At 40.5% G+C, this 23,252-nt stretch overlaps 8 protein-coding genes and 1 long non-coding RNA gene across 11 annotated transcripts; 5 read left to right on the top strand and 4 right to left on the bottom strand.

Annotated features, from left to right (window-relative positions):
• The first annotated feature begins 641 nt into the window (after nt 1-641).
• Nucleotides 642-3,408, top strand: LOC132794337 (gram-negative bacteria-binding protein 2-like). The gene is made up of 4 exons (XM_060804725.1): nt 642-914; nt 1,777-2,508; nt 2,726-3,063; nt 3,140-3,408. The coding sequence occupies exons 1-4, from the start codon at nt 770-772 to the stop codon at nt 3,341-3,343; spliced, it is 1,419 nt and encodes a 472-aa protein (XP_060660708.1). The 5' UTR covers nt 642-769; the 3' UTR covers nt 3,344-3,408.
• On the bottom strand, nt 2,866-5,833 carry LOC132794336 (gram-negative bacteria-binding protein 1). The gene is made up of 4 exons (XM_060804724.1): nt 5,422-5,833; nt 4,526-5,353; nt 4,137-4,453; nt 2,866-3,956 (listed from the first exon to the last, which is right to left on the bottom strand). The coding sequence occupies exons 1-4, from the start codon at nt 5,570-5,572 to the stop codon at nt 3,759-3,761; spliced, it is 1,494 nt and encodes a 497-aa protein (XP_060660707.1). The 5' UTR covers nt 5,573-5,833; the 3' UTR covers nt 2,866-3,758.
• Nucleotides 5,834-6,021: 188 nt separating this feature from the next.
• On the bottom strand, nt 6,022-8,435 carry LOC132790781 (uncharacterized). The gene is made up of 4 exons (XR_009632828.1): nt 8,374-8,435; nt 8,145-8,308; nt 7,830-8,077; nt 6,022-6,245 (listed from the first exon to the last, which is right to left on the bottom strand). It is a non-coding gene; the product is annotated as an uncharacterized LOC132790781 (long non-coding RNA).
• Nucleotides 6,486-8,319, top strand: LOC132790777 (gram-negative bacteria-binding protein 2-like). The gene is given in 5 exon segments (XM_060799470.1): nt 6,486-6,718; nt 6,774-7,514; nt 7,583-7,639; nt 7,861-8,102; nt 8,104-8,319. Coding segments are annotated over 5 exon segments (1,395 nt in total). The 5' UTR covers nt 6,486-6,579.
• Nucleotides 8,436-8,642: 207 nt separating the features above from the next.
• Nucleotides 8,643-17,569, top strand: LOC132790774 (uncharacterized protein DDB_G0288805). 2 transcript variants are annotated; one of them, XM_060799465.1, is made up of 7 exons: nt 8,643-8,745; nt 9,008-9,113; nt 9,233-9,363; nt 12,066-12,142; nt 12,636-15,134; nt 15,196-15,357; nt 15,435-17,569. In XM_060799465.1, exons 2-7 carry the CDS (start codon nt 9,067-9,069, stop codon nt 15,636-15,638), a joined length of 3,120 nt encoding a protein of 1,039 aa, XP_060655448.1. In that variant the 5' UTR covers nt 8,643-8,745; nt 9,008-9,066; the 3' UTR covers nt 15,639-17,569. The 2 variants fall into 2 exon arrangements, with proteins under 2 accessions (XP_060655448.1, XP_060655449.1); XM_060799466.1 differs by lacking the exon at nt 8,643-8,745 and having other exon boundaries at nt 15,199-15,357.
• Nucleotides 9,382-12,059, top strand: LOC132790775 (uncharacterized). Its single transcript, XM_060799467.1, has one exon. The coding sequence runs from the start codon at nt 10,091-10,093 to the stop codon at nt 11,915-11,917; it is 1,827 nt and encodes a 608-aa protein (XP_060655450.1). The 5' UTR covers nt 9,382-10,090; the 3' UTR covers nt 11,918-12,059.
• On the bottom strand, nt 17,400-19,850 carry LOC132790776 (nucleobindin-2). 2 transcript variants are annotated; one of them, XM_060799469.1, is made up of 4 exons: nt 19,733-19,850; nt 19,367-19,633; nt 18,645-19,292; nt 17,400-18,586 (listed from the first exon to the last, which is right to left on the bottom strand). In XM_060799469.1, exons 2-4 carry the CDS (start codon nt 19,604-19,606, stop codon nt 17,747-17,749), a joined length of 1,728 nt encoding a protein of 575 aa, XP_060655452.1. In that variant the 5' UTR covers nt 19,607-19,633; nt 19,733-19,850; the 3' UTR covers nt 17,400-17,746. The 2 variants fall into 2 exon arrangements, with proteins under 2 accessions (XP_060655452.1, XP_060655451.1); XM_060799468.1 differs by having other exon boundaries at nt 19,367-19,738.
• A 96-nt stretch (nt 19,851-19,946) lies between these two features.
• LOC132790779 (CDAN1-interacting nuclease 1) lies at nt 19,947-21,791 on the top strand. The gene is made up of 3 exons (XM_060799471.1): nt 19,947-20,365; nt 20,429-20,917; nt 20,985-21,791. The coding sequence occupies exons 1-3, from the start codon at nt 20,106-20,108 to the stop codon at nt 21,130-21,132; spliced, it is 897 nt and encodes a 298-aa protein (XP_060655454.1). The 5' UTR covers nt 19,947-20,105; the 3' UTR covers nt 21,133-21,791.
• LOC132790780 (zinc finger protein 706-like) lies at nt 21,125-22,794 on the bottom strand. Its single transcript, XM_060799472.1, has 3 exons — nt 22,594-22,794; nt 21,905-22,093; nt 21,125-21,840 (listed from the first exon to the last, which is right to left on the bottom strand). Exons 2-3 carry the CDS (start codon nt 22,046-22,048, stop codon nt 21,751-21,753), a joined length of 234 nt encoding a protein of 77 aa, XP_060655455.1. The 5' UTR covers nt 22,049-22,093; nt 22,594-22,794; the 3' UTR covers nt 21,125-21,750.
• Between the last annotated feature and the right edge of the window lie 458 nt (nt 22,795-23,252).

Here is a 23,252-nt window from a genome sequence, read left to right as displayed (position 1 = left end):
TAATTTGATCGCCTTAAATAAATAAGAAAAAATGAATTGTTAATTTGTAAGAAACTGAAAAAAGTGTTCCGTTATATTCATTTTAAGTTGTTTTTAAAATACATTTATTTACTTTTTTCGTTACTTTTTGGTCGTTTTATAAATTCAAAAATTTTGTTTGATATATCGATGTATCGATGTTGTGTCTGGGAAACATCGATGTTTTTGCAGCTCTTCAAGACAAGCGTTGAAAACAGTCCAAACAGCGAGACCGTATAAGGATTTTTGAAATCGCTATTTAGAAAAAGTATTTTCTGTATTATAGTATTTACTGCAGTTCTTGTCATTAAGATATTTTGAAAATGATATTTCAAATTTTTAAATGTGTTAAATTATATTTTGCCTTAAATAAAATAGTTTGCCCTACTTCATTAACCCAGTAGTGAGAAGGAAGGTGCTCGACACGAAAATAAATTGTTTGCGAGTAATTGATTTATGTACATACATACAACGTGGGTCTGCAAACCAATTTTAATAAACTTTGTAGCAGATTGATCTTTTTATATTTTTTATTCAAAAATCTATTATCTACATGATATTTTAAGAATATTTCACAGCCTTCGAGAAAGCACACAAAAATGTCGGAAAGTATTTTATTGTTTACGGTTACTCTGGTCACATTGCATGATCTCAGTTTTGATTTGGAGAAGGCGCGCGAGTGCGGTCTGTAGCGAAAAGCCGCGCCGTGACAATTGGGTGTCGTCGAACTTGATTACTGATAACCTTTCACATGTACATAATAAGAATAGAAATGAATTACATTGCGTTATGTTTAGCTGTATCGTATCTTGGCTGCCTGGCGGCTGCCTTTCACGTGGAAAAGGCGGAAATTAGTGTTGCAATTGTTGGAACTGTCGTTACAATTACACTCCCGGGTATGTAATATAATTTAAATGCACCCAAACTTCTGCTTACGGCTTTAACGGTCAAACCGAGAACATACGCAGCTCTTTATACCCGCTACCCATAGGGTAGAAGGGTATTATAACTTTGTGCCGGCAGGAAATGTATGTAACAGGTAGAAGGAGGCATCTCCGACCCTATAAAGTATATATATTCTTGATCAGCGTCAACACTCGAGACGATATAGCCATGTCCGTCTGTCCGTCTGTGTGTCTGTCCGTCTGTCCGTATGAACACCTAGATCTCAGAGACTATAAGAGATAGAGCTATAATATAATTTTCGACAGCATTTGTTATGTTTGCACGCAGATCAAGTTTGTTTCAAATTTTTGCCACGCCCACTTCCGCCCCCGCAAATCAAAAAAATCGAATAACAAGTGTAAATTTAAAGCTAGAGCTGCGAATTTTGGTATATACAATAATTACTATAGTAGTTATGATTCCTGAAAAATTGGTTGCGATCAGATAAAAATTGTGGAAGTTATTAAATAAATACTTTTGTATGGGCAAAAACGCCTACTTACTAGGGCTCTTAGTTACTTTGGCCGACAATCTGGTACATTGTGCCGTCTATGGTATATTTTGAATGGTGTGCTGTATCGATATACCAAACATACCATTTGGTATATTTTTAGTATTTTTTTTAGTATTTTCGGTATATTTTGAAAATAATTCCGCAATATTTTGCCCTTATTAAAAATGGGTAGCGGGTATCTCACAGTCGAGCACACTCGATTGTAACTTTCTTACTTGTTTATTTCTGTTCTCGTTGTGGCAGTTAAACGAGATTTGCATTTAGGCGTTTTTAACCATTTCTACAATTGTCTTGCTTAGAAAATCCTGATGTGAAGTCCGCGTTCTTTTCTACCGGATTGACGGATGAGTGCGCCGGAGGATACATCTTTCTCCAAAGCCTTAATGAAAGCAAAACCATGGGCTATAAGCATGATCTGAAGCAAAAACTAAATACCAATGATTTATTGCGAATTTCTGCTGTGTTTGAAACACATAATCAAGTGATGTCGCATACCTTTAACTTTCAAATTGATTCCAATGGCCAGGGTGTAAAACAGAATACGTCAGTAGCATCAAACCCTCTTTGCAGTAGCACCAAACCTAGTAGTGAGTGGAGGATTACTCCTCAAAACAAATGCATACCGAGCGAATGGCATTTCGATAATACTGAGCAATGCAGTAAAAAAATAATATTTGAGGAAAAATTTAATGACGATAAACTACCGAATTGGAATATTTCTTCTTATTCAAACCAGTTAAATGAATATGCCGAATATTCAGCGTACGTCCCAGAAAACGTATTCGTTAAGGAAAGGCAATTACATTTAAATGCCACCACCACCTTTCACCTTATGGGCAAACCATTTCATTTAAAAGTGTGTACTGCAATAAAAAAAAACGACAGTGCAATGTGCGGACCTCGAAAATTTAATCCAAATACTATAACGCCTCCTTTTCACACCGCTCAAATTCAAAGTATCAATCAAAAATTAAAGTATGGACGGTACGAGATTTGCGCCAAGGTGGCAAAAGGAGAATTTTTATTTTCATGTAAGTAAACGCAATTAATATATGTACATACATCATATCTTGAGAACTGCATTAATTTCAATTACCAATTTCCACATAATTTAGATTATACAAGTCTACTAATTAACATAATAATTATTTATATAACATTATTATTATTGCATATAACGAAGATAGTATACATATGTATAACATAAACGTATTATTCAAACTACCCTGCTTACTACTATCCATCTAGATATTATGTTGCACCCAATCGAGAGACATATTTCGGACGACCCGGCAAAAGTTATTCGACTCATGTATGTCCGAGGTAGCTCACAGTTGCGGAGCAACGATCTAAGTGATATGGCAGGCAGTACAGTTTTTGGTGGCGCCATGTTTATGCCTTTTCCTGGCGAGCTCCATGAGGTAAAGCATGGTATGTCATTAAAAACCACTGGTGCACATTACGGCGATGAGTTTCACAATTATACAATGATTTGGCACAAGGACCGCATCATATTTAAAGTCGATGGCACTACATATGGCAAAATAAACGATAAGATAGTTCTAAAGCAATTGGATGATCCGGCTGTAAGTGGCTTCTCTGACCCAACAATGATTTCGTCGATTACAATTAACACAACTCTTTTTAAATACTTTTTTTCAGTACTATTACCTCGTCTTAGGATTGACTGCAGGGGGACGTCATAATTTCCCAGATCGTGAAATCAAACATGGTAGTATATCTAAGTTTAATGATGCAAGTGCGGACAAAGTTGCTATGGACTATGTAGAAGATAACCCATGGACACAACCGAAACTAATTATCGATTCAATACGTGTCTTTACCACACATGCAGACGAAGAATAAAACATTTATACTGAGGATTGATAACAGTAAACTTTTGCAAATATATCAATAATAAAACTATAGTATATTTCTTATTCTAATTCGGAGTTGTCTATGTATTACGTAATCAATTTAGAGGAAGAAGCTTGGCAGTTGATTATTTGTTCTTTTTTTAATTTTTGATGAAGCGGGTCTTTGACAATGAGTAATTGGATTCCACATGCTCTAAAAAATCCATAAAATAAAACCATAAAAAAAGGTAGCTCGACCAAAATGATTACGAAACCTTTTTTTTATAATTACGTATTCATTGGGGGATTACATAAAAAATTTCTTTCTATTACATGGGGATGGCAGTCAAAAATCAAGAAAAATCTGATTACCTTATATATGGACAGAACCTTGTATAAATTACAAAATGCTATGCAGACATTCGCTAAATCGCATACACACGAACATAGTCGACAAGCAACTTTGGTTGCTTCCACGATGGCAACCATTTATCCTGGCTCTGCCAGAAATTCAGTTTCGCCTGGGGATGCTTGTTGAGCCAGGGCTTCTCATAGGTGGCAGTTCTCAGTCTATCAACAAAGTCGCCAAATCCGCCAACTGATAAGCCTAGCGAAATATAAAACTGCAAAGCACAGAACGTTTACATATATTACATATATAAATAATACTTATGGAGTGATTAAAAAAAATATAAACATATTTGATTTCTTATTGCATACACACCGATGAAATAAAAAATTCTAAAAAAAATTCCCTATGAACGGGTTTATTTTAACTCAAAGGGTATTTTTTTTCCGCTTACCATGCGATCGAATGGCGCCAATGGTGAAGAGCTGCGTCGCCAGCTGGGATTTAAACCGGTATCAACGAAATTAGTCAGCTCACCAAACTCGATGCCGTCAACGGTAAATCGTAAACTCTTGCTGCTCCATTCGAGGCCATACACATGAAAGTCATTGCCAAAATGAACACTACGTCGCAATTGCACCATAAAATCCTCACGCTGCGTTGCCTCGACAGACAATACAGGACCCGCAAACAGAGTGCGCCCATCGATTAGTTTTCCATGGGGCAAACGCAACTGATCATTACCTCGCGCCATGGCGACGCGCAATTGACCTATGATAATCTCAATTATTATTATAGAATGTCATTGATAGATAACAGCAAGACGGGGAGAATGCGACGCACCCGATTCATAGCCAGTTTGGCCATACGATTCCATGTATGGCTCCAGCAGCAGCAGTGGTATAAGCCAATCTCCCCGTGGCAGCTGAGCGCGAATCTCTACACGTCCGTACTTGAATTGAAATGACTCTTTAGTGGTAACACGTGGAGCCACAACCGGTGGCAAAATGATTGGCCCACTCGTGACCAGTACACACTCTTTTTGTCGATTGTGTGTGCCCGTGCAGCGCTCGGACAAATCAAGTTGAGCATGGGTTATGGGCAAATCTGGTCGGTAATTGGACCAAAGCGTTGGCTCAATGCTCAACTGTCCGTCACGCACTTGGGCCTTGCCATCGTACAGCACAAACTCGGCATCAATGCTATCCAATGGAGCACGCACCTCGTGTTGCCAGAGACTCTCGTTTAGCTGGTCGAAGTTTTCCTCGAATATCAATTGACCCTTGCAAAGCGGTCTGCCTAATTGTGGTGACATCACTGTCTCGCTCCCCTCGTCACACGGCTCCGATTGTGAGCCTACGCTGCTTGATTGCTCCCTCGTCATATAATCGATTTCAGAGACGACTCTCGCGCAACCCCGTGGCAAATAATTCCCAGGCAATTCGCAAGCATCCAACGGCTTACCCTGATCCCGATACATGGCAGTGCCGTGCTGCACATTCGTCCACAAAAACAGCGTGTCATACGCAGCCAGCGTTCCCTTCACGAAATCATATTGCCACCGTCCATTGTGCGGCTCATGCACTTGACCGCTATAGTCACCCTGTTCGAATCCCGTGAAATTGCGATTGCGATTCACATTGAATGCCACACTCTTGACTCCACTCTCATCTGCAAAAGCAATGTATAGAAAAATGATGCGTCGTAGTATTAATTGCGAATCATCAAAGGTTATTTACCCGGTATGGAAACACGAAAGCCTCTGGCCAATGGCTCCACTGTGACAGGAGGCACCTTATAGCAATAAGTACCGATAATACTATTATTCAGTATCAATAGTAGCGGAAGAAGATGCACTTGATACTTCCGTAATCCTAAAGCGGCACTCATTGCTTTAACACTGACAAAGCTTTTGACATAACAACTACTCTGGACCGGTTTCAGCAAAGTTCTGTGATTTCTGTTGTTGTTGCTGCGTCTCAATCTGATTGCACTTATCAGCAAGGTATCGAGTTATTTATGTTTAATCATCGTTAATTAATTAAATGTACTAAAGAAATTACCTTTAATCAATTCAATTTAATCAATTATCAAATAAATTTTGTATGCGCACTTATTCTATTAACGTTCACTTTTTTAACGGCGTTAGCAGATTTGCGATTAACTTAAGCCGACGCTTATCGAATGTTATCGATTTTCATTTTAATCATTGCTGTATTTTATATTTGCACTCTCTATTTTATATAAATTATTACCTAAAGTATTTCTTTAATTAATTTATTTAATCAAACTTAATATTATATATTTCACTTTACAAATTTAAAATCAAAAATCGCGTTTTTGTTTGATATTTTTATTCCTTTTAACATATTTCAATTTGTATCTTTCGAATCTAATGATGGCTTTAATAGACTCGATTAGTTTTCTTAAGTTTTTTTTTTTGATTTCTTCAACTTATCTGCGTACATACACGGATCGGAAAATTTAAATTTAACGACAGCTACTCGTGCTTTTCCCTCCCTGGTATCATCATAAGCACAAATCGATAATTAACCGCTGCTGACTGCCGATAAGCCAATATGAAAGATGCAAAACATTAAAAATTTTTAAAATTATAAATAAAATAAAATAAAAAATTAATTATAGTTCAAAATAGAAAGGAAATTTCATAGTTTTTTTTAACACAATTATATATGTATGTAACATATTGCAAACGAAGCAGATCAGATAGCTAAATAAAGCTTTCGCCGAGCTTTAAGCTTCCCATGAATGCAACTCGACAGGTTTGCAACAGTTGAGGCGCCAATTTACCCAGAACTACAACAACTAAGTGCAGTCGGAAAACTTAAGAGAATCGTGTAATATATTAATACTATTATAATAAATACAACTGCGCAATGTACTGGAAAATGTGGTTTGGAACCTTAAGTGTGGGGCTGATGGTTCTTTCGATTTGTCCACAATGTGCTGCATACAGAATACCAAATGTGGATCTGGTACTGTTGAATGAACTGGGCTTCGAAGTCTCCATACCAGGTGAGTGGGCGTGGCTAGCCAAGGTCAATAAGATGACATGCATGTATTCATCTAGACGAATCGGGCATGCAACGTGTCTTCTACATGCTGCAAGTGGACGACATTTGTCCGGCATTGATGGACTACATCACCGAAGTGAGCAATGGCAGTTGGGTGACCAGACAGAAGACCGTACTGCACAACAACGATAAGCTGCAGATATCGGTCCTGGTGCAATACAACGACGTCATCTACGAGAAGAGCGAGACACGCGTCATACTCAATGACCGCTTGCTGTCCACTCGACACAGCATCTCGCGCAGCATAGATCAGCTTATTGGACAAGAGCAGTGCCAAGCGATTGTCGCCGCGGATCAATCGCCTTGCAAGCCATCACAGAGCATTGTTGCCAATCAACAAAGCATCTGTCAGGGTGAACTGTTGTTCGAGGATAACTTTGATGGGACACAGTTGAATGTCAGTGTTTGGACACACGATGTGCGACAGCGGATGTATCATGCCGATGAGGAGCTGGTAGCGTTTGATAATGCTACACGGAACTCATACGTAAAGGATGGACGTCTCTACATTGTGCCCACAGTCGCAACTGACGTGACAACGGGCGCCTTTCGTTTGGGCGATCGTTGTACGGCTGTGGACACTCCGGATGTGGAGTGCAACATTGCGCAGGGCAGCTTTTATAAGATTAAACCACCAGTTTATTCGGCACAGTTACATACGCGCAATTCCTTTAGCTTTAAATATGGTAAAGTTGTAGTGCGTGCCAAGCTGCCAAAAGGGGATTGGCTATTTCCATGCAAGTATTATTAGCTTTAAATGATAAAATCTTAATTAATTTATTAATTTTTGATTGACCTTTCACAGATATTATGCTGCAGCCAGTTTCTACGCATGCGGAAACGCATTATGCCAATCAATTGCGTAAGTAGCGGAAGTAACGGTCAGTTCCATTAAAAATAATCGATTTCACTTCAATATTATGATAACAATTTGAAATACCCTATAGCAGGGTCACAATCGGGCAGTATAATATACTTTTTGGTATATTTTTGAGATTATGTTTTGTAAACACATTTAAACGGTTATGTGTCGTTTGTTATAAAATACTTACGATATATTTGCTTCATTTATAATTATTTCAGGCATTGCACAGGCTCGTGGTAATGCTAACTTGCGCAGCAATAAACAGGAAGATATCTCGGGCAATCGTGTATATGGCGGTATGATTGTTTGGCAGCATGGTACTGCGCTTGAATTCCTGTCGAATCATTTGAGTAAACAGCATTATGGTGATGAATTTCACAACTATACAATGATCTGGCATCGTGATAAACTGACACTTATGGTCGACGACGAAATCTATGGAGAACTTTATGATGGATTACCCTTTTTTTAACGAGAGAAGTTTTATTATTTTTGGCGTTACCGTTGGGGGCTTTCTTAACTTTGATGACAGTTTACTTCCTAAAGATGTCAAACCCTACAAAAATCGAGAGCCGCGTGCTGCGCTTTCATTTTGGCAACATCGCGACGTCTGGGCGTCCACTTGGAGTAAACACAGCGCAATGATAATCGATTATGTGCGCGTTTCTGCGGAGTAGAAAATAAAACTAGGTGACTGTAGCTTAAATTTGTATTAAATTCTACATATGTACATTTGTTGAATGATTTAGATTATTTATATTCTCGAAATCTGTTTCGTAAAAAGTAAATCATGTTTAATTAATTAATATTTTTTTTTTTTAATTGTTCGAATTAAACACCAAACAAAATTGCTAACAAATTTTTTTTATTTTGCTCAAAATTTTTGAAAGTGTAGAAATATTCGATAATATCATTTACATTTGGTTGGAAAAACATCGATGTTTGGCACAGAAAATCGATATTTTACATAAATGTGCAAAATATCGATGCCTTGATAGAGCCATCGATGTCTCTTCATCTCTACTTTGTAGTTGCTTCGTTAAAGAATGTCCGTACGCTGCGCTGCTGTGGTGGTGCTGTCGTCTTATTTATTTATAAAAACGGTGAATAATATAATGCATAAGTGTGTTCGGCAATTGAACAAAAATAAGCTTTTGCCACATTGCATAATTTGCAATTGATAAGTGAGAATGTAAACAAATAACGCTAAAAGTATCGTACGCTGGTTCGTTCGTTGATTTGTTTTTGTTCGCTTCGTTGTGTGAAGCTGACTATAGCAAAGGAATTTTCTCTATGTGCACCCTCCAAACAAAGTCTGAAAGTGAATATTTGTTTTGGTTTTTTCGTTTTATTTATTGCTTACAGCGCTTCCCTCAGTGAAGGCAATTGATTTAGTTTAAGCATAAAGAACAAAACAGTAGGACATGGATATTTTGGACATTGATGAAGCACTAAAGGATGATTCATACATGTAAGTGACGTCCACATTTGCATTTCCGATTTTCGTTGTTTCTGGCTCGATTGCTAAAAATACTTATGGCATCTGTGTGTTTGTTTCTCCCTATTTCTACTCAAAAAAAAAACTGGCAGATTTCTGGCAGATAAAACGCACGATGATATCTCAAACATACTTCAGCAGTGGAAAACAAATAATCAACAGCAACCGCCGCAGTCGTCGTTGCAGTTGCAGCCGCATTTACACTACAACAACCATGAACAAGGTACGTACATACATCAAACATGTATGTCATACATCACACACACAAACACATACATATGTGCATATGTAAGTGCAGAGCATGCTGTGTGCATTTGGCGCTTTCTAAAAGCAAATTCGTCGTAAGTGGGTTAAACAACTGGCGGCAACGACGTTGACAATGCTCTTGTGATATTTTTATGTACAATACATGTGTGTGGGCTGGCGAGCCGCTTACTTATGATACTTACGTTACCCCATTACCAATCAATAGTCGGTGGATTGGTCACCAATCGCCCGCTTTTGCCATATTTGGCCAATGTGTTGTTATTGTCGACAAATAATTAATCAGCAAGCACCAAAGTCAAGAGTTTTTGTGCGTGGTGTGTCTGGCGACAACGGAAAAACTCGCTATGCAAATGTGTCTGATTTAGCTGCATAATAAACACATTTGTTTTCTAAAGCAGTTAAAACTATTCATGTTTATTCTTTCTATATGCGTTCGAATCGAAATCTCAACTAATCGACATGAAATGTAATTGTAAATTCGATTAACAATCTTTATTATCAATTTCATTTGAATGTCGAAAAATGTAAACTCGCTCATAACTATCGATTATGTTAGTACACAACCAATCGAAGCGAACGCAATTAGTCAACACTGTTTCGTTGGAAAAAGCTGAAGCAACGGTTCACTTTAGTAACTGTAAATTGTACTGCAAAGTAAATAGCAAAAAAATTGCGAGGATACAATGAATAATTATCGTAGGTCCAAGGAAAACTCCAATGGGCAATTGTTGCATTGCAATGCAATGAAGTACCGCTCACCAGTAAATGTATTGAAAGCAAGTCAAGCCGGACTGGGCAAAGAAGCCTTCAAAAGCTACGTCAACATGTGGTTGGGCGACTTGACGCCCGATCATCTGGGCAGCGTGCTCGATTGGCATGTGTCGGAGCACGAATCGAGCTGTGCGAGCACAACGGCCAGTGTGACCGGCTGGTACACAGTGTGCATCTCCAATTGTCGCAATCTCACAAATGATTCCATTTTGCTGGCCATCAAATACGCAATGTTGCCAGTGGCCGTTCAAATGTTCGATTTCAAGCGTATCGGTGAACATGGGGAATGTGGCCATTTTCTGGTGGACAACAAGTTGCTGGCCAATCGCTTGATGCGACTGCGCGACAAGGTGATAGTGCTGTATACCACACAGAACATTAACATCCATGTGCAGTTGGGCATTACGAAATTGTTCAGTGAGATGTACTTCGATGCTCCATGGCTGCAGGCCATGCGAGATGCGTTGCGTGCCCGCTACGATGCGTCATGTAGTGCTCTATACTTGACACGTTTCCATGCCGCCGCCGAGTTGCAAACACATTTCTGCGCCCTGCATCTGATGCCGATGCTGCAGCAGCTCCTACTGTTGATTGCCGAGGAGTTTCCTCAGTTGCGTGTGCTACAGCTGCGCGACAATTTTATCTGCTCGCTGAGTGCCTTCGACACGTTCCCTCGCAACCGTTTGACACAGCTACAAGTGCTGGATGTGAGCATCAATCAGATTCAGGGATTGATGGAGCTGAAGAATCTGCGCAATATACCGCTGCAGACGTTGGACATAACGGGTAATCCGCTGGCCAAGAATGAGCTGCAGCAATTGCGCAAACTGCTGCCGCAGGTGGCGCACATTCATTGCCATCCCAGTGTGCACGAGGTGAAGCCCAAATTGGACAACATTCAGCGACCGCTTGCCGAGCGCTATTGCGGCGCCAATAGCAATGGACGCTCCTTTTGTCTGCAATTCGCCAACGGTTACTATGCCTTGTTCAATGGCAAGGAGCGCCGCGAGAAGCTGGAGCATTACTATGCAGCTAAAGCCATGCTAACATTGTCGCTGCCGAAGCTACGTGGAAGTAATCAGCAGCCAGGCGCCGCTTGCGACAAGTTGTTCTATGGACGCAAGACGACGGTGAAGGCGATTTGTGCGCTGCCCGAGCTAGACATCGATGTGAAGGCTGCCCAATTCTATGTGTATGTGTTTACGCAGGAGAAGCGCATCTTTGCCATGAGCGGTTGCCACAAAGAGCGCACCCACAACTCCGACTGGCAGTTGGGCAACTATATGCGTGTCTTTGTTTTGCAACCGGCAGGAGCTCAGGGCAATCAATGGAGCATAGTTCGCGACAATCTGCGATTGCGTGGTCTCATGAAGGATAATGATGGGTGCCCAACAACGGAAGTTCTTATGGAAAAGCAAATAGAGCGCCTAAACAACTTATTGCCCAAGTTGAATTTGGAGACCGAGATATCAATGACTGTGGATGATGAGCAGATCCCGGCGCTGGTACCGCTGAAGCAACCTGCAAGCTTCTCAATAGAAAGATTAATGCCAAAGCTGGTGCCGCTGAAGCAGCCTGAAGTGGAACCTCCAAGTATCACATCCAAAGCAATTCCGCAGGCTGTAAGCGTAACGATGGCCAGAAGCACCGTGGAGAGTGAACTGGATGACACTCTGCCTCTTTCCGATGATGAGATGCTGTTGACCATCAATGAGGATGATCTGCTCGATGATTTCTAAAAGCAGCTCGCCAGCAGCACACACAACCACATCCAATCACACACACATTTAAACCACAAACAGTATTGAAGAAGACTGTCATTTATTTTTTTTAATTTTTGTTTTTAAATAATCAATTCATTTAAATCATTCGTATTCGTTTATGAAGCCTACAAACACAATTCGAAGACCTTCACCAGACCAAAGCGCAGATCACAGGCGGCAACAAATCTGGAGACACAATTCGTGAGTAAAAAATGTTATTAATTTTGTTGTACATTGCTGTTTCTGTCAGTTAATTGCCATATGAATATGTTGAAGCATAGAAAGGCTAAGATATATCGTGAATATTGGGAGGAGATATCGCCATTGTGCAGAAAAGCAGCCTACACAAACTTGCGTTGATAGTGAAAAGTTTAATTAACAGTCACAATTAAAGCCAATTTATCATTACAATTGGTTTCTTTCATTGATTACTTTTAGCTTTGCAATTTAGCTACTTTTTCTTTAAACTTTGAAAAATCTACTATTGTGGGTTGAAATGTCTTTAACAATTATTTCTCTTTCATAAGTTTCAAATATAGTTTGATAGTTTCTAAACTTCGGTATACTATTTACTTTTACTGAGCCAAGTAAAATGTTTCAACAGTTTTGATGGTTTTAAGCAAAGACAGCAATGTAAACATAGAATTAATATATCAATTGGAATCAAATATTAATATAAATTCCTTATTTACAGAATGCAACAACATCAGGCATGCTCAGTTTGGAGATCGGCGGCCTTGTTACGACGATGCACAAATCGTTTCTGCAGGACACATCGCCACCGTCATCTATCTGTTCATCGATGAACAACGAACACATGAACAACTCGCTCATCAGTTCCGCTGACTTTACCAATCTCAATTTTCTGCAATCGACCAACAGTTTGGATCCCAACGAGGATGCAACAGAGGCGTCAACGCAACTCAATCTAACGACGACCACAACGCTGACCAATGAGGCTGATGTGTATACGTTGAGCGATATGATCCGAGATCGTAAGGCGCTCGAATCGTTGACCATGTCCGGTGACGGCACCTTGATCAAGGACTCGCACATTGGCCAAATCGATGACATATCGCTGACAACTCTGAGCAAAACCGCCTCAGGTTGCAGCACCATGGACAACAGCACAGACAGTGTTTCCACTGGCAACGAACTGCAGTTGCAACAACAAACACAGCACTTGCAGCAGCAGCAACAGTTGCAGTTCCAACAGCAGCAGTTGCGCAGTAGCTTGTTGCTGAGCGAGGATATGATTGGAGACACCACGTTCAGTCTGGTGGACAGCTTAACAACGCCAACGACAGCGGATTCGATGTGTGAACTGGAGGTGAATGCCACATTTAAGAGACCTCAGGCGCTGCCCCTCAATGAGACGCTGTTACTGGCGGGACGCCAGGTGAACACCACGTACACTGAACTCAGTGACACACCCGAAGCTTCCCGTTGTGAGACGCCCGAGAACGTTGATAAAACGCTGTCCACGCTGCAAATGGAATCGACGCCGTTGACCACCAACACAGGCTCACGCTTGCAGCTCTACAACCTCAATAAAAATCACAATAATAACAACAATAACAATATCAACCATAATAATAATAACAATAACAAACAGTTGAGCTATACGCCCAAGCTCAAGGAGCGCGGAGAGATCGATAACATATCGCCCATTGTGAGCCACACGACGCCACAGCGAGGACGACAATTTCAGCCACAGCCGCAGTTAAATCACACGTACGAGCAGCCAACGGCCATGCTGAAGGATCTGCAATTGGAGGCGGCGACAATGGAGCTGCTGGATCAGATCGAGCAGCCACCTTTGGACGCCACGTACAACATGACCGAGGAGCAGAAGCAAATGCAGTGCATACTCGATCTGGCCGAGGCGGAAGTGGAGATGTTGGCACAGCAGGGCGATGAAGAACAGTTTGAGAACATGCTCGCTGAGCTGGGCAAAATGAATTCACTGAATGCGGAACAGATTAAAATGCAGAAATCGTTGGACAGCATTAAGCGGCGCTTCAACAGAGACGAGGAGCAGCATCAACCGTCGCAGCAACAGCTGCATCATAATCATCAACACCATCATCATGCCACGCACAGTGAAGCGCTGTTGGAGGAGGATCACGTGCAACATGTGACGCCGCCGTCAATGCATCAGACACAGCTTCTGAGTCACAGTCACAACCAGAGTCAGTCGAGCGCTAGCGGCAGTGGTGAGCGATTGCTTAGTCGACGCAGTCGTCTTTACGATGACGTCAATCTGAGCGCCATGCATGACAGCAATGTCAGCGGCGGCAGCAGTTGCAATTCCACCTCCTTCATTGTGCATCGTCGGGACGATGAAACGGCGGCCAACACATCGGAGGCCTGCACACCGTTGCAGGAATCGGAAGAGCCAGAGGCCGAACAGCAGCCGGAAAAGGAGCAGGAGCAATCTGCTATTGCTGTTGAGACTGAAGCGTCCAGCTATAAGCTGACCGAGCGACGGGAGCGAGATCGTGAGCGTTTCAAGACCATCAAGATAACGAAGGAAATGCGTGCACGCGACGAGCAGCTGGACAACCACATTGTAGTGCCTTGTATAGACGACGAAGAGACGCTGGAACCGCCGCAAATGGAGATGCCGGAGCCAGTTGAGCAGCATCGTCAGACATCTCCACCGGGCCGACTTTCGCGACGCGATCAGTCTGCCATTGGTGAGAGCAGCAGCTCCTCCTCCTCCGTCAGCGCCAGCAACAACTATTTGACCTACAAGAAGCCCAAGGAGAAGTCGCTGCTCATGCGCCAGCGACAGCAGCAGCAGCAGGTAATTGAGACTCCAGCAAATGAATCTTCCAGCCAAGGCGCACGATCACTTTCTCGACCACGCTACATTAGTGGACTGCAAAAGTTTACAACGGTCAGCAAGGCGACTTCAGCGGGTGCAGGATTAAATGGCCCCACAATGGGAGCAACTGGAGCTGAAGCAACGAGCGCAGCGAAGAAAGGCACAACACCGGGGGAGCTCAAGAGTCCCATGGGCATTAAATCCAAGTCGTTCCACAACTTGTCCTCCAACATTAGCGGCATCGTTGGACCCGGTGCAGCGTCTCTAGCACCTCGTCCCAGTTTAGGTGGCGCACTGCGACGGCCCGGCGTTCAAAGCCAGAACCGATTGATGAGCGGCCCGAGGCCAGCGCAGCAGCAAGAGGTGAGTTTGTTGGCACATTTGATGTTAATTAACATTCTAAATCTAAATCAATCATGCACAGCAGGAAGATACATCGGTATTCAAAGTGCCCAAGCTGGTGAGCGGATTGCGTGCGCCGTCAACGGCGGGAGCAAAGCGAGCAGTGGGCAATGGACTGGCGCGTCCTTCTTCCGGTTATTATAGTCTGAGCATGCGAGCAGCAGGAGAATCTGAGACACCCGAAGTGAGTTGGAGTTTAAAATACTTGGAGCGCCAATTTAAACTTCATTAAAACTGATTTACTCTTCGTGTTCTTTGCAGAGCCTCTCGTCGGCATCGTCGCGTGGCAGTCTGTATGGTAAGGAGACCAAGTTAAATCAGAACTTCGACACGCAGGTGCTGAGCTCGAAGCTGACACAGGTGACAACCGGAGCAACGGGCATACCAAAGCCATCGGGATTGAGGCCACCGACGCAAGTGAAACGCAGCGGCTTGCCGCGACCTTCCAGCATTGTGAGGCGTTGATCACAAGTAAATCAAAAAGCTGCTAAAACAAGACAACAATTGACAAATTAAACTAAAGGAAAAGAAACGCCCGCCCCACAGTGAACAAACAATAGAACTTATTGAAAACTTGTTACTAAACTTCTCAAATTGTTTATAATTTCTGTCACAATTTCTATTTCTGTTTTGTGCTCTCTTTTTTTGTGTAGTAGACTCCTAGATTTATTGTCGCTCTGTCTGTTGATTTAGACAATAGCATTTATGTTAAACATTAAACTATTTTTGCATTTAGTTAACAACAAAACAACAAGACACACTTTGCCTTAAACGAAAGAAATGATCCATGTTAAAATGCATTGTAATAATTATAATAATAACAACTGATATCTGATAACCCTAATAATTGGATGAGAACAATTGGTGTATATTTTTGTAAAACATGCCAAGTAGCAGAAAACAAAACGAAATTCTATAAACGTTATTTGTTGTGGTTACAGGAAAGTGCTGCATATGTAAGCGAATCGAATAAATATTAATATTAATATTACTAGTATATATACGAAATCATTATAAATATAAGCAACTGCTCAGTGGCTCGACCACAGGAAACCAAACTACTATAACTGGTAAAACACACTATTATGTATTATGATAAGTCTCCTAATTATAAAACAAAAAAAGAAAAAAACAAAAAGAAAGTGTTACAAATTCGAAATACAGATCAGATCAGAATAGAACAGTACAACATTAACAATATACACTACAGCAATATTCAGTGTACTGTACTCTTGTCTATTAACTATAACTATACACCTATATCAAAATTGTTATATGGATTTTGCTATATAGTTATTAAAAAGAAAAAGGTCACCTAACTTTCGTCGTCTGGTGCATTGTATTACTGTGCTATAATAAATATTATCTATCCCACATACTATGTAATTTAGTTTTTTAGTTGCCAAAACAACAACAAAACAAACAAACGAACGAATTTTTCTAAATAAAATATAAAATTGCAAAAATCGGTTACAACTAAATTGGTTTTCGCCTATTCGATAATTGGAACTGTTGCATCATTTAATCATCTTATGCATATCCTACATATTAAGTTAGTTGCATTGCATTAATCCCACTCTATAATTAAGACATCAATATATTGTTTAATATTCTCCACACGATAATCATTATTACATATTAGCTTAACCATATAAATTTGCCTTTGTGTAAGCTAAGTCGCCAAACGCCTAATAAATCGTCTCCCGTAAGACAGCTTTAACCCAAGTAGAAATTAATTTTACAACTTTTGTAAACGAATTTATAACACGATTAATTAACACAATTGATTTATTGCTAGCTTTAAGTGCTTCCTCTTCTGGACTATAATAATACTCTCTCGCTCCCAATCTTATTTTACTAGTGTAACTTAATTACATATATAGAACGATATGATTTTTTTTGTAAGAACCATATGCAGTATCTATCGAAAAACAAAAAGTGGAATTACACTAACTCTAACCGTTCCAGAATTCTCAGACTTGAGTATTTATAAATTGAGCTATAATATTTATTTTCGAAAATATTCTTTTTGAGTGAATTTTGAACAAGTAAATAAAAATAATATAAATCATGACACTGTGTTCTTTTTTATAAAAGTGATCTACGGGGAAAACAAAACAGATGTCAAGTTCGAACTTCGAAAGTCAACTATAAAGTAAGTATAAGATGATAACGAACAAATTGGTCATTAATTAATTCGATTATATTAAAACAAAACAGAATAAATACTTTACTGCACAAATTTTATTTTCTGCAATAAATTAATTTTATTTATGTACAAAAAAGATGTGTGTAAAAAAGAGCGGAAAGTAGTTACTATATAGAAAAATGGGAAAAGTATCAAAAAAAAAGGCGACAATGGAAAGACAATGCGACAATCTCCGACAGCCAATTAATTGTTATTAAACATTGATCAATTTATATCATATGCGAATATGCATATATATAAAAGAAAATATACATATATATTTTGAGATTAGATAAATTTCCTGTTTGCTATTTCAGTCATCGATAATTTAGATTTGTTTTTCGTATAGCACAAAATGCGACGCCCGTAAAAAGGAATGTTCCGTTTAGTGTTTCTGCGCTTGCGGTTGCTGTGGTTGTTGAGCTTGTTGTTGTGGCACAGGTTGTGGTTGTTGTTGCTGCTGCTGTTGTTGCTGCTGTACGGGCAACTGTTGGTTTTGCGCAGGAGGCGGGGTTTGGTTGTTGAGCTGTTGCACGGGTTGTTGCTGCTGTTGTTGTTGCTGCACAGGTTGTTGTTGCTGCTGCACAGGCTGCTGTTGCTGCTGCACAGATTGTTGTTGCTGCACAGGTTGTTGCTGTTGCACAGGCTGTTGTTGCTGTTGCACAGGTTGTTGTTGCTGTTGCACAGGTTGCTGCTGTTGTATTGGCTGCTGATAGACAGGCTGCTGCTGATACACGGGCTGCTGTTGTGCTGGTATTTGTCCGGCATGCTGATAAACTTGATTGGGATTCAATTGCACGGGCTGCGGCTGTCCGTATTGCTGTTGCTGATACTGCTGGGCAAACTGTTGCTGCTGCTGCTGATGTTGTGCGTATTGCTGCTGCTGGTGGGCGTACTGTTGCTGCTGTTGGAGATGCAATTGATCCGGTTGCTGGTAGTGCAACTGAGCACCAGCTGGCGGTGGCTGTTGGTAGGCAACGCCACCTGGCGGAGGAGCAGCATAGTAGCCTTGCGGCATATTGGGATGTGGGGGCAATTGTCCCTGGGCAATCATACGCTGCACTTCCTCCTGGCGGCGACGCTCAAACTCCAGATACTCCTCGTGCGTATATTGCTGCTGCTGGTCGATGGTTTCCCATTCGGGGTCACGTTGGAACTCCTCCTTGGCTGTTTGCTGCATGAACTCATCAATGCTGATGAGACCATCGTGATTTGTGTCCGTCTCCTAAACGGACAGTCTTATTAGTAATGTTTTTTGATTGTTAACTTTAATGATTTTATACCTGGAAGTAATGCTCACGCATGCGCTCCATTTCCTCGGCACGCTCACGCATATCATCCTCGGGCAGATTGCTGTTGTACACCTTGTCCAGTTCCTTGACAAACAGTGCCTTCACTTCCGCCTCGTCCCAGTAACCGTTGCTGTCCACGTCGTGAATGGAAAAGAATGTTTTCGGATTGAAATCGTCCTTTTCCATATGATCCTGTTTCTCCCAGACCTCCTCTAGTTGTGCCTTGTTGCCAGGATGGTGGATCTTCTCGTGTTGCTTGTGCTTCGCTTCGTTTGCCTTGATCTCAGCCTCGAATTTCTTGCGTGACTCCTCGTCCATTTCCTTTTTCTGTGCCTCACGTTCGAATTCTTTTTGCATTTCGTACTCTTTGAATTCGCCACGTCGCTTGCGATCCGCTTCGGCCAAGTCATCGGACGTTTTCTGTATCAGTTTGCGCAAATCTTCGATTTCGAATGTGTGCTCATTGCCATGATCCAAATGTTGTGGCACTTTCAAATGCTCGCGATCGATGTCGTTGCTCAGTTCGAAGGCCTTGTTGGCTAATTCACGCAAGCGCTCCAGTTCGCGGCGTTTTATCTCGTCCAACTTGGTGCGCACATGATGATTCACATAGTCCAACTCTTGTGCGATTTTGCCACTCTAGATTGTGCAAATAGTTATCGTTTAATTTTAGGCAGGGTAAAGGGGGAAATAAATAATCAAACTCAGCTTACACGTATGTCTGCTTCGGGCGCCTTATCGAGCTTTTTGCGAAAATCGGGATCAGCCTCCAGGGCTTCGACCACTTCACGCAAATACCTCTCATACTCCAGGGCCGTTTCCACGTCGGCGGGGGCAGGAGTGCTGCTATGTTCCGCTGGTTTTTCCTCCTTTTTGTTTTGCGTCACAGGCAAAGCTGTTGCCACAATCAACAAGGCAAACGCCAGCACGACACTCGCCACCTGACACTTCATTGTTGCACGTGTTACGATGAGCTCTCACTTCAGATTGATTTGTTAAGACAATAAGACAGTTGTGTAAATAACTTTAGTACAAAAATTTAATGGAATTCTGACGTGTCTGCGAGACACTTTTTCTACCTTGGTTTTGTTTAGCAACTGACCGAGTTGCCACACTGTCACAGTCGATAGGCAGAACATATGTTAATTGCTTATCGATTCTACAGCGGTAAATCGATTTTTTTTCTCTACGATAATATGCACAAATACGATTTAAAATAGATTTTTTAATAACTGGCGTTTCCAAAAATTTAAAAATGTAAAGTATTTCAAGTTTATTTAACTGTTCCCAAACCCTGATCATAGAAAAATTGGCGGGATTTTTTAATCGCGGAGACTAAAAACAATAATATTTCGTTGGTATTATTTTGGTTTTTGTTACACGGTCACACTGCTTATACACAACAACACTGCCAGCTGATTAGACTAAGTTTAAATTTAAATTTTTGAAATAATGGCCAAAAACACAATAGCTACTAGCCATAATGCGGCCAAAAAAAAGATTTTAACGAACGTGGAATACACGCGAATTTGTCAATTTATCAATGGCTATCACGGCGGCCTGGCAATAGACTGCGAATTGGAAATGGTGAATCGCTTCTTTGTTGACGTCGAGCCGCTTGCCTTGATTTGTATTCTTCAATCCGAAATGTTTAACAAACACCGTGGGCAGCATTGGCGTCTTGAACAGCGCTCCAAGAAGCTGCTACAGACGTAAGCGAAGCGACACTCAAAAAATCCTTTATTTTACATTGCAAACTCTACTTTTCGTTATAGCTATGAGGAGCAATGTCATCTGTACAATGATAATGCACTGCTGATTCGGATGGCCTCCTTGGAGAACATCAGTCCTATTGCCCTGTGCCGCATCTTGCTACAGGAAAAATACGACCTGACGCAGCGATCGCATGTTTATCGCCTCCTAAAGCATCCACATTTAATACAAGATCCCCGCTTGGCAGCTAACGTCCAACAATGCCTCTACAGTGATAACCAGGAGGGACCGCTGACGGATCTGCGGCGTCGCATTATCGGCGAGGAGTACGAGGTAAAGCTGAAAACGCTTGCCAAGGAGGTGGGCATACATTTCTACGATGAGCAAGATTTGCGACGCATGGGTTACGACAAGACGCCGGACATCAAAATGATTTTCCCATTTCTCTACAAGGATTCCGTGGTTAATTGGATTGAGAGCAAGGCAAATTTCGGGGATCCCAGAAGCCATAAGAAGAACATACAACAGCAGCTGCAAAGCTACTGCAATCGGTAAGTTCCATAATCACATTGATACCGTTAAAATTAAATTATTATTGAAACTATTATAACCATGCAGCTTTGGTCCTGGCATCATAATCTATTGGTTTGGGTACCATGAGGATACACCCAACTTGGCAGATAATAATATTGGCATCACGGTCTTAACAGATTTTCCAGCGCGCGAAGATTTGGTTTTTATGCAGCTAACGGAAGGCGTTAAATAAACATTTAATTTATTTTTTTACCACTTGACGCAGTTTACTTAACAATTTTCCAATTTTTTTATTGTATTTATAAATTCTCATTTACATTAGATTTTGTATAGTACAAAAAACGCATTTTCTCATTTTCTCTTTGTCGTTTTAGTTTCTTTTTTAGCTTATGCATGAAATGTATAAAACTATAAAATATATATACGAATTGTTTATAAACGCAAAATGTAATAATAATAATAATAATGTTTGTGGCGGCAGAGAAAGTCAAATACCAGATTAAATAATGTATTAAGGCTATGGCTATTTGTTATTATTATTATTGTGTTTTGTTGTCTTGTCATTTTGCCACTTTATAAACAAATTACTGTTGGCAATGCAAAAGAATGTGGTTACGATTTTCATGTTATAAAAATTCAGCTTGCGTTTTGAATCCCGAAAAAATGTGTATGTTGATTGTTTACATTTTTATTGTTGTTAATATTACTGTTATATATCGTAGTGGTAGGCAACTCGTCATTTAGTTGATATTTCCTTCATTAATTTGAATTCAATTATTTTGCATTTCCTCTATATATATTTAAATTGTATGTAATGTATTTATTTATTGTATTCTGCCACCGGCACAAGTTACAAGTCTTTCAGCTCCTCGGGCATATCATTCTTCGGATGCTTGTTCTCAAAATGCTGCTTATAAGTCTTGGGATCCGGCATTTGCGACTATAAATATAAATTAACTTAAGTTATTGATTTAATCCATTATTACGAATTTGTTGAAGTTTACCTTGCACAGCACACACACATGCACAAGCGCCTTTTGGGCCGCCTTCTTTTGATCGTTGGCACTGTGACCCTGCTGCTTCTTCATCTTTGCCTGCTTCTCGGCCGCCTTCGCTTGCGACTGAATTTTCTGGTGACCGCGTGCCATTTTAGATTTGCTGCTGGGGTGTTGTACTTGTGGTTGTTGTGGGGGCTGTTGGAATATGAGTTGAATAAATTTGTTTGCTGGCACTTAAGAACTTCACTTATCAATTGAACCGCACGTCGGACGAACACAACAACAAATTAATCTATGATTTGATTTATTTTCATTAACTTGCGCATGTGTTGACGTTGAATATTTGTTTTTGCTATTGCTTAAACGGTATTTCACGGCAACAACAAAAACAACTCAAAGTCGTTTGACAGTTGCAGCAGCCATTAGTAGCAACGTCTGAACTTTCTCTTTCGCTCTTGCAAAAAAAAAAGATACAGGAAATGGCAGCGCATTAGTGCCTCTCTAATCATATGTACATACATACAAACATTTATATGCAGCAGCAAGTTAAAGTGGCCATCATAATATTGCCGCGCACGCAACTTCTTGCTTGTGATACTAAAGACACTCCCCCACCCCCACTACCAACCCCTTGAATCACTTTTTAGCACGTTTTTGACTGCAAATTCAACGACCACGTTCTCTCTCAGCCTTACCTAATTTACCAATAGAAATGCAATTGCTGCCAAAGCTTCGAGATTTGTTTTGCGGTTGCTTGCCGAAACGTGTATTTTTTTGATACCCGAAATTGTTGATTATTTGTTTAGAGTTGAATTTCCGTGGCGTAGTTTCTGTATTTTTTGTATTATTACGAATTCTATGTGGCCTTTTATGCCTTTGTTGTGTTAAGTGTTGTAGGTAGATCAGAAATCGATTCGATATTATCGATATTACCATAAAAATCGATTAGCGATAAAAATAATATTTAAAAATAAAACAACGCAAAACACTTTAACCAATGAAATTTCATCAAATAAACAAATAGTTTGTCAAACTCAAAATGAAAACAAATTTATATCGACTCAATTTAATATGAATTGGAATGTGACCGCAAATAGTATTTTGAAGAGTAGCTTCTTACATAGAAAAATACCAAATTTCGAATGAAACGAAGCTTCAGATTAAAGGTTTTTCGCATTTAATAAAAATATACATGTCATTTTTGCGTTAATCATTTTTTTTATTTTATAAACAATTCAATGCTGACGAAATGTGGCAGCAGCAGTGGCTCCAAACTGTACTATTGGATGACTTCCAGGGCTGCGCAATTTCGTTTGTTGTTACGGCCACATTGATGAAAAGCAGCGCCAAAAAT

Source organism: Drosophila nasuta, chromosome 3, assembly GCF_023558535.2.
Source record: "Drosophila nasuta strain 15112-1781.00 chromosome 3, ASM2355853v1, whole genome shotgun sequence".
Lineage (NCBI taxonomy): Eukaryota > Metazoa > Arthropoda > Insecta > Diptera > Drosophilidae > Drosophila > Drosophila nasuta.
The sequence above is the reverse complement of the archived record's forward strand: the minus strand, read 5'-3'. Positions and strand labels throughout refer to the sequence as shown.

What these genes read in the sequence shown, in the direction of transcription:
- LOC132794337 (XM_060804725.1), top strand. Translation starts at nt 770, where the DNA reads ATGTACATAATAAGAATAGAAATGAATTACATTGCGTTATGTTTAGCT. An exon ending in AGGAGAATTTTTATTTTCAT is followed by an intron (nt 2,509 to 2,725) that starts GTAAGTAAACGC and finishes CTATCCATCTAG; the next exon opens with ATATTATGTTGCACCCAATC. An exon ending in AGCAATTGGATGATCCGGCT is followed by an intron (nt 3,064 to 3,139) that starts GTAAGTGGCTTC and finishes ACTTTTTTTCAG; the next exon opens with TACTATTACCTCGTCTTAGG.
- LOC132794336 (XM_060804724.1), bottom strand. Translation starts at nt 5,572, where the DNA reads ATGAGTGCCGCTTTAGGATTACGGAAGTATCAAGTGCATCTTCTTCCG. An exon ending in CCAAACTGGCTATGAATCGG is followed by an intron (nt 4,454 to 4,525) that starts GTGCGTCGCATT and finishes AGATTATCATAG; the next exon opens with GTCAATTGCGCGTCGCCATG. An exon ending in TGGCGCCATTCGATCGCATG is followed by an intron (nt 3,957 to 4,136) that starts GTAAGCGGAAAA and finishes TGTGCTTTGCAG; the next exon opens with TTTTATATTTCGCTAGGCTT.
- LOC132790774 (XM_060799465.1), top strand. Translation starts at nt 9,067, where the DNA reads ATGGATATTTTGGACATTGATGAAGCACTAAAGGATGATTCATACAT. An exon ending in GGCCAGCGCAGCAGCAAGAG is followed by an intron (nt 15,135 to 15,195) that starts GTGAGTTTGTTG and finishes AATCATGCACAG; the next exon opens with CAGGAAGATACATCGGTATT. An exon ending in GAGAATCTGAGACACCCGAA is followed by an intron (nt 15,358 to 15,434) that starts GTGAGTTGGAGT and finishes TGTTCTTTGCAG; the next exon opens with AGCCTCTCGTCGGCATCGTC.
- LOC132790775 (XM_060799467.1), top strand. Translation starts at nt 10,091, where the DNA reads ATGAATAATTATCGTAGGTCCAAGGAAAACTCCAATGGGCAATTGTTG.
- LOC132790776 (XM_060799469.1), bottom strand. Translation starts at nt 19,606, where the DNA reads ATGAAGTGTCAGGTGGCGAGTGTCGTGCTGGCGTTTGCCTTGTTGATT. An exon ending in CGCCCGAAGCAGACATACGT is followed by an intron (nt 19,293 to 19,366) that starts GTAAGCTGAGTT and finishes TGCACAATCTAG; the next exon opens with AGTGGCAAAATCGCACAAGA. An exon ending in TGCGTGAGCATTACTTCCAG is followed by an intron (nt 18,587 to 18,644) that starts GTATAAAATCAT and finishes CTGTCCGTTTAG; the next exon opens with GAGACGGACACAAATCACGA.
- LOC132790779 (XM_060799471.1), top strand. Translation starts at nt 20,106, where the DNA reads ATGGCCAAAAACACAATAGCTACTAGCCATAATGCGGCCAAAAAAAAG. An exon ending in TCCAAGAAGCTGCTACAGAC is followed by an intron (nt 20,366 to 20,428) that starts GTAAGCGAAGCG and finishes TTTTCGTTATAG; the next exon opens with CTATGAGGAGCAATGTCATC. An exon ending in CTGCAAAGCTACTGCAATCG is followed by an intron (nt 20,918 to 20,984) that starts GTAAGTTCCATA and finishes ATAACCATGCAG; the next exon opens with CTTTGGTCCTGGCATCATAA.
- LOC132790780 (XM_060799472.1), bottom strand. Translation starts at nt 22,048, where the DNA reads ATGGCACGCGGTCACCAGAAAATTCAGTCGCAAGCGAAGGCGGCCGAG. An exon ending in ATGTGTGTGTGCTGTGCAAG is followed by an intron (nt 21,841 to 21,904) that starts GTAAACTTCAAC and finishes TTATATTTATAG; the next exon opens with TCGCAAATGCCGGATCCCAA.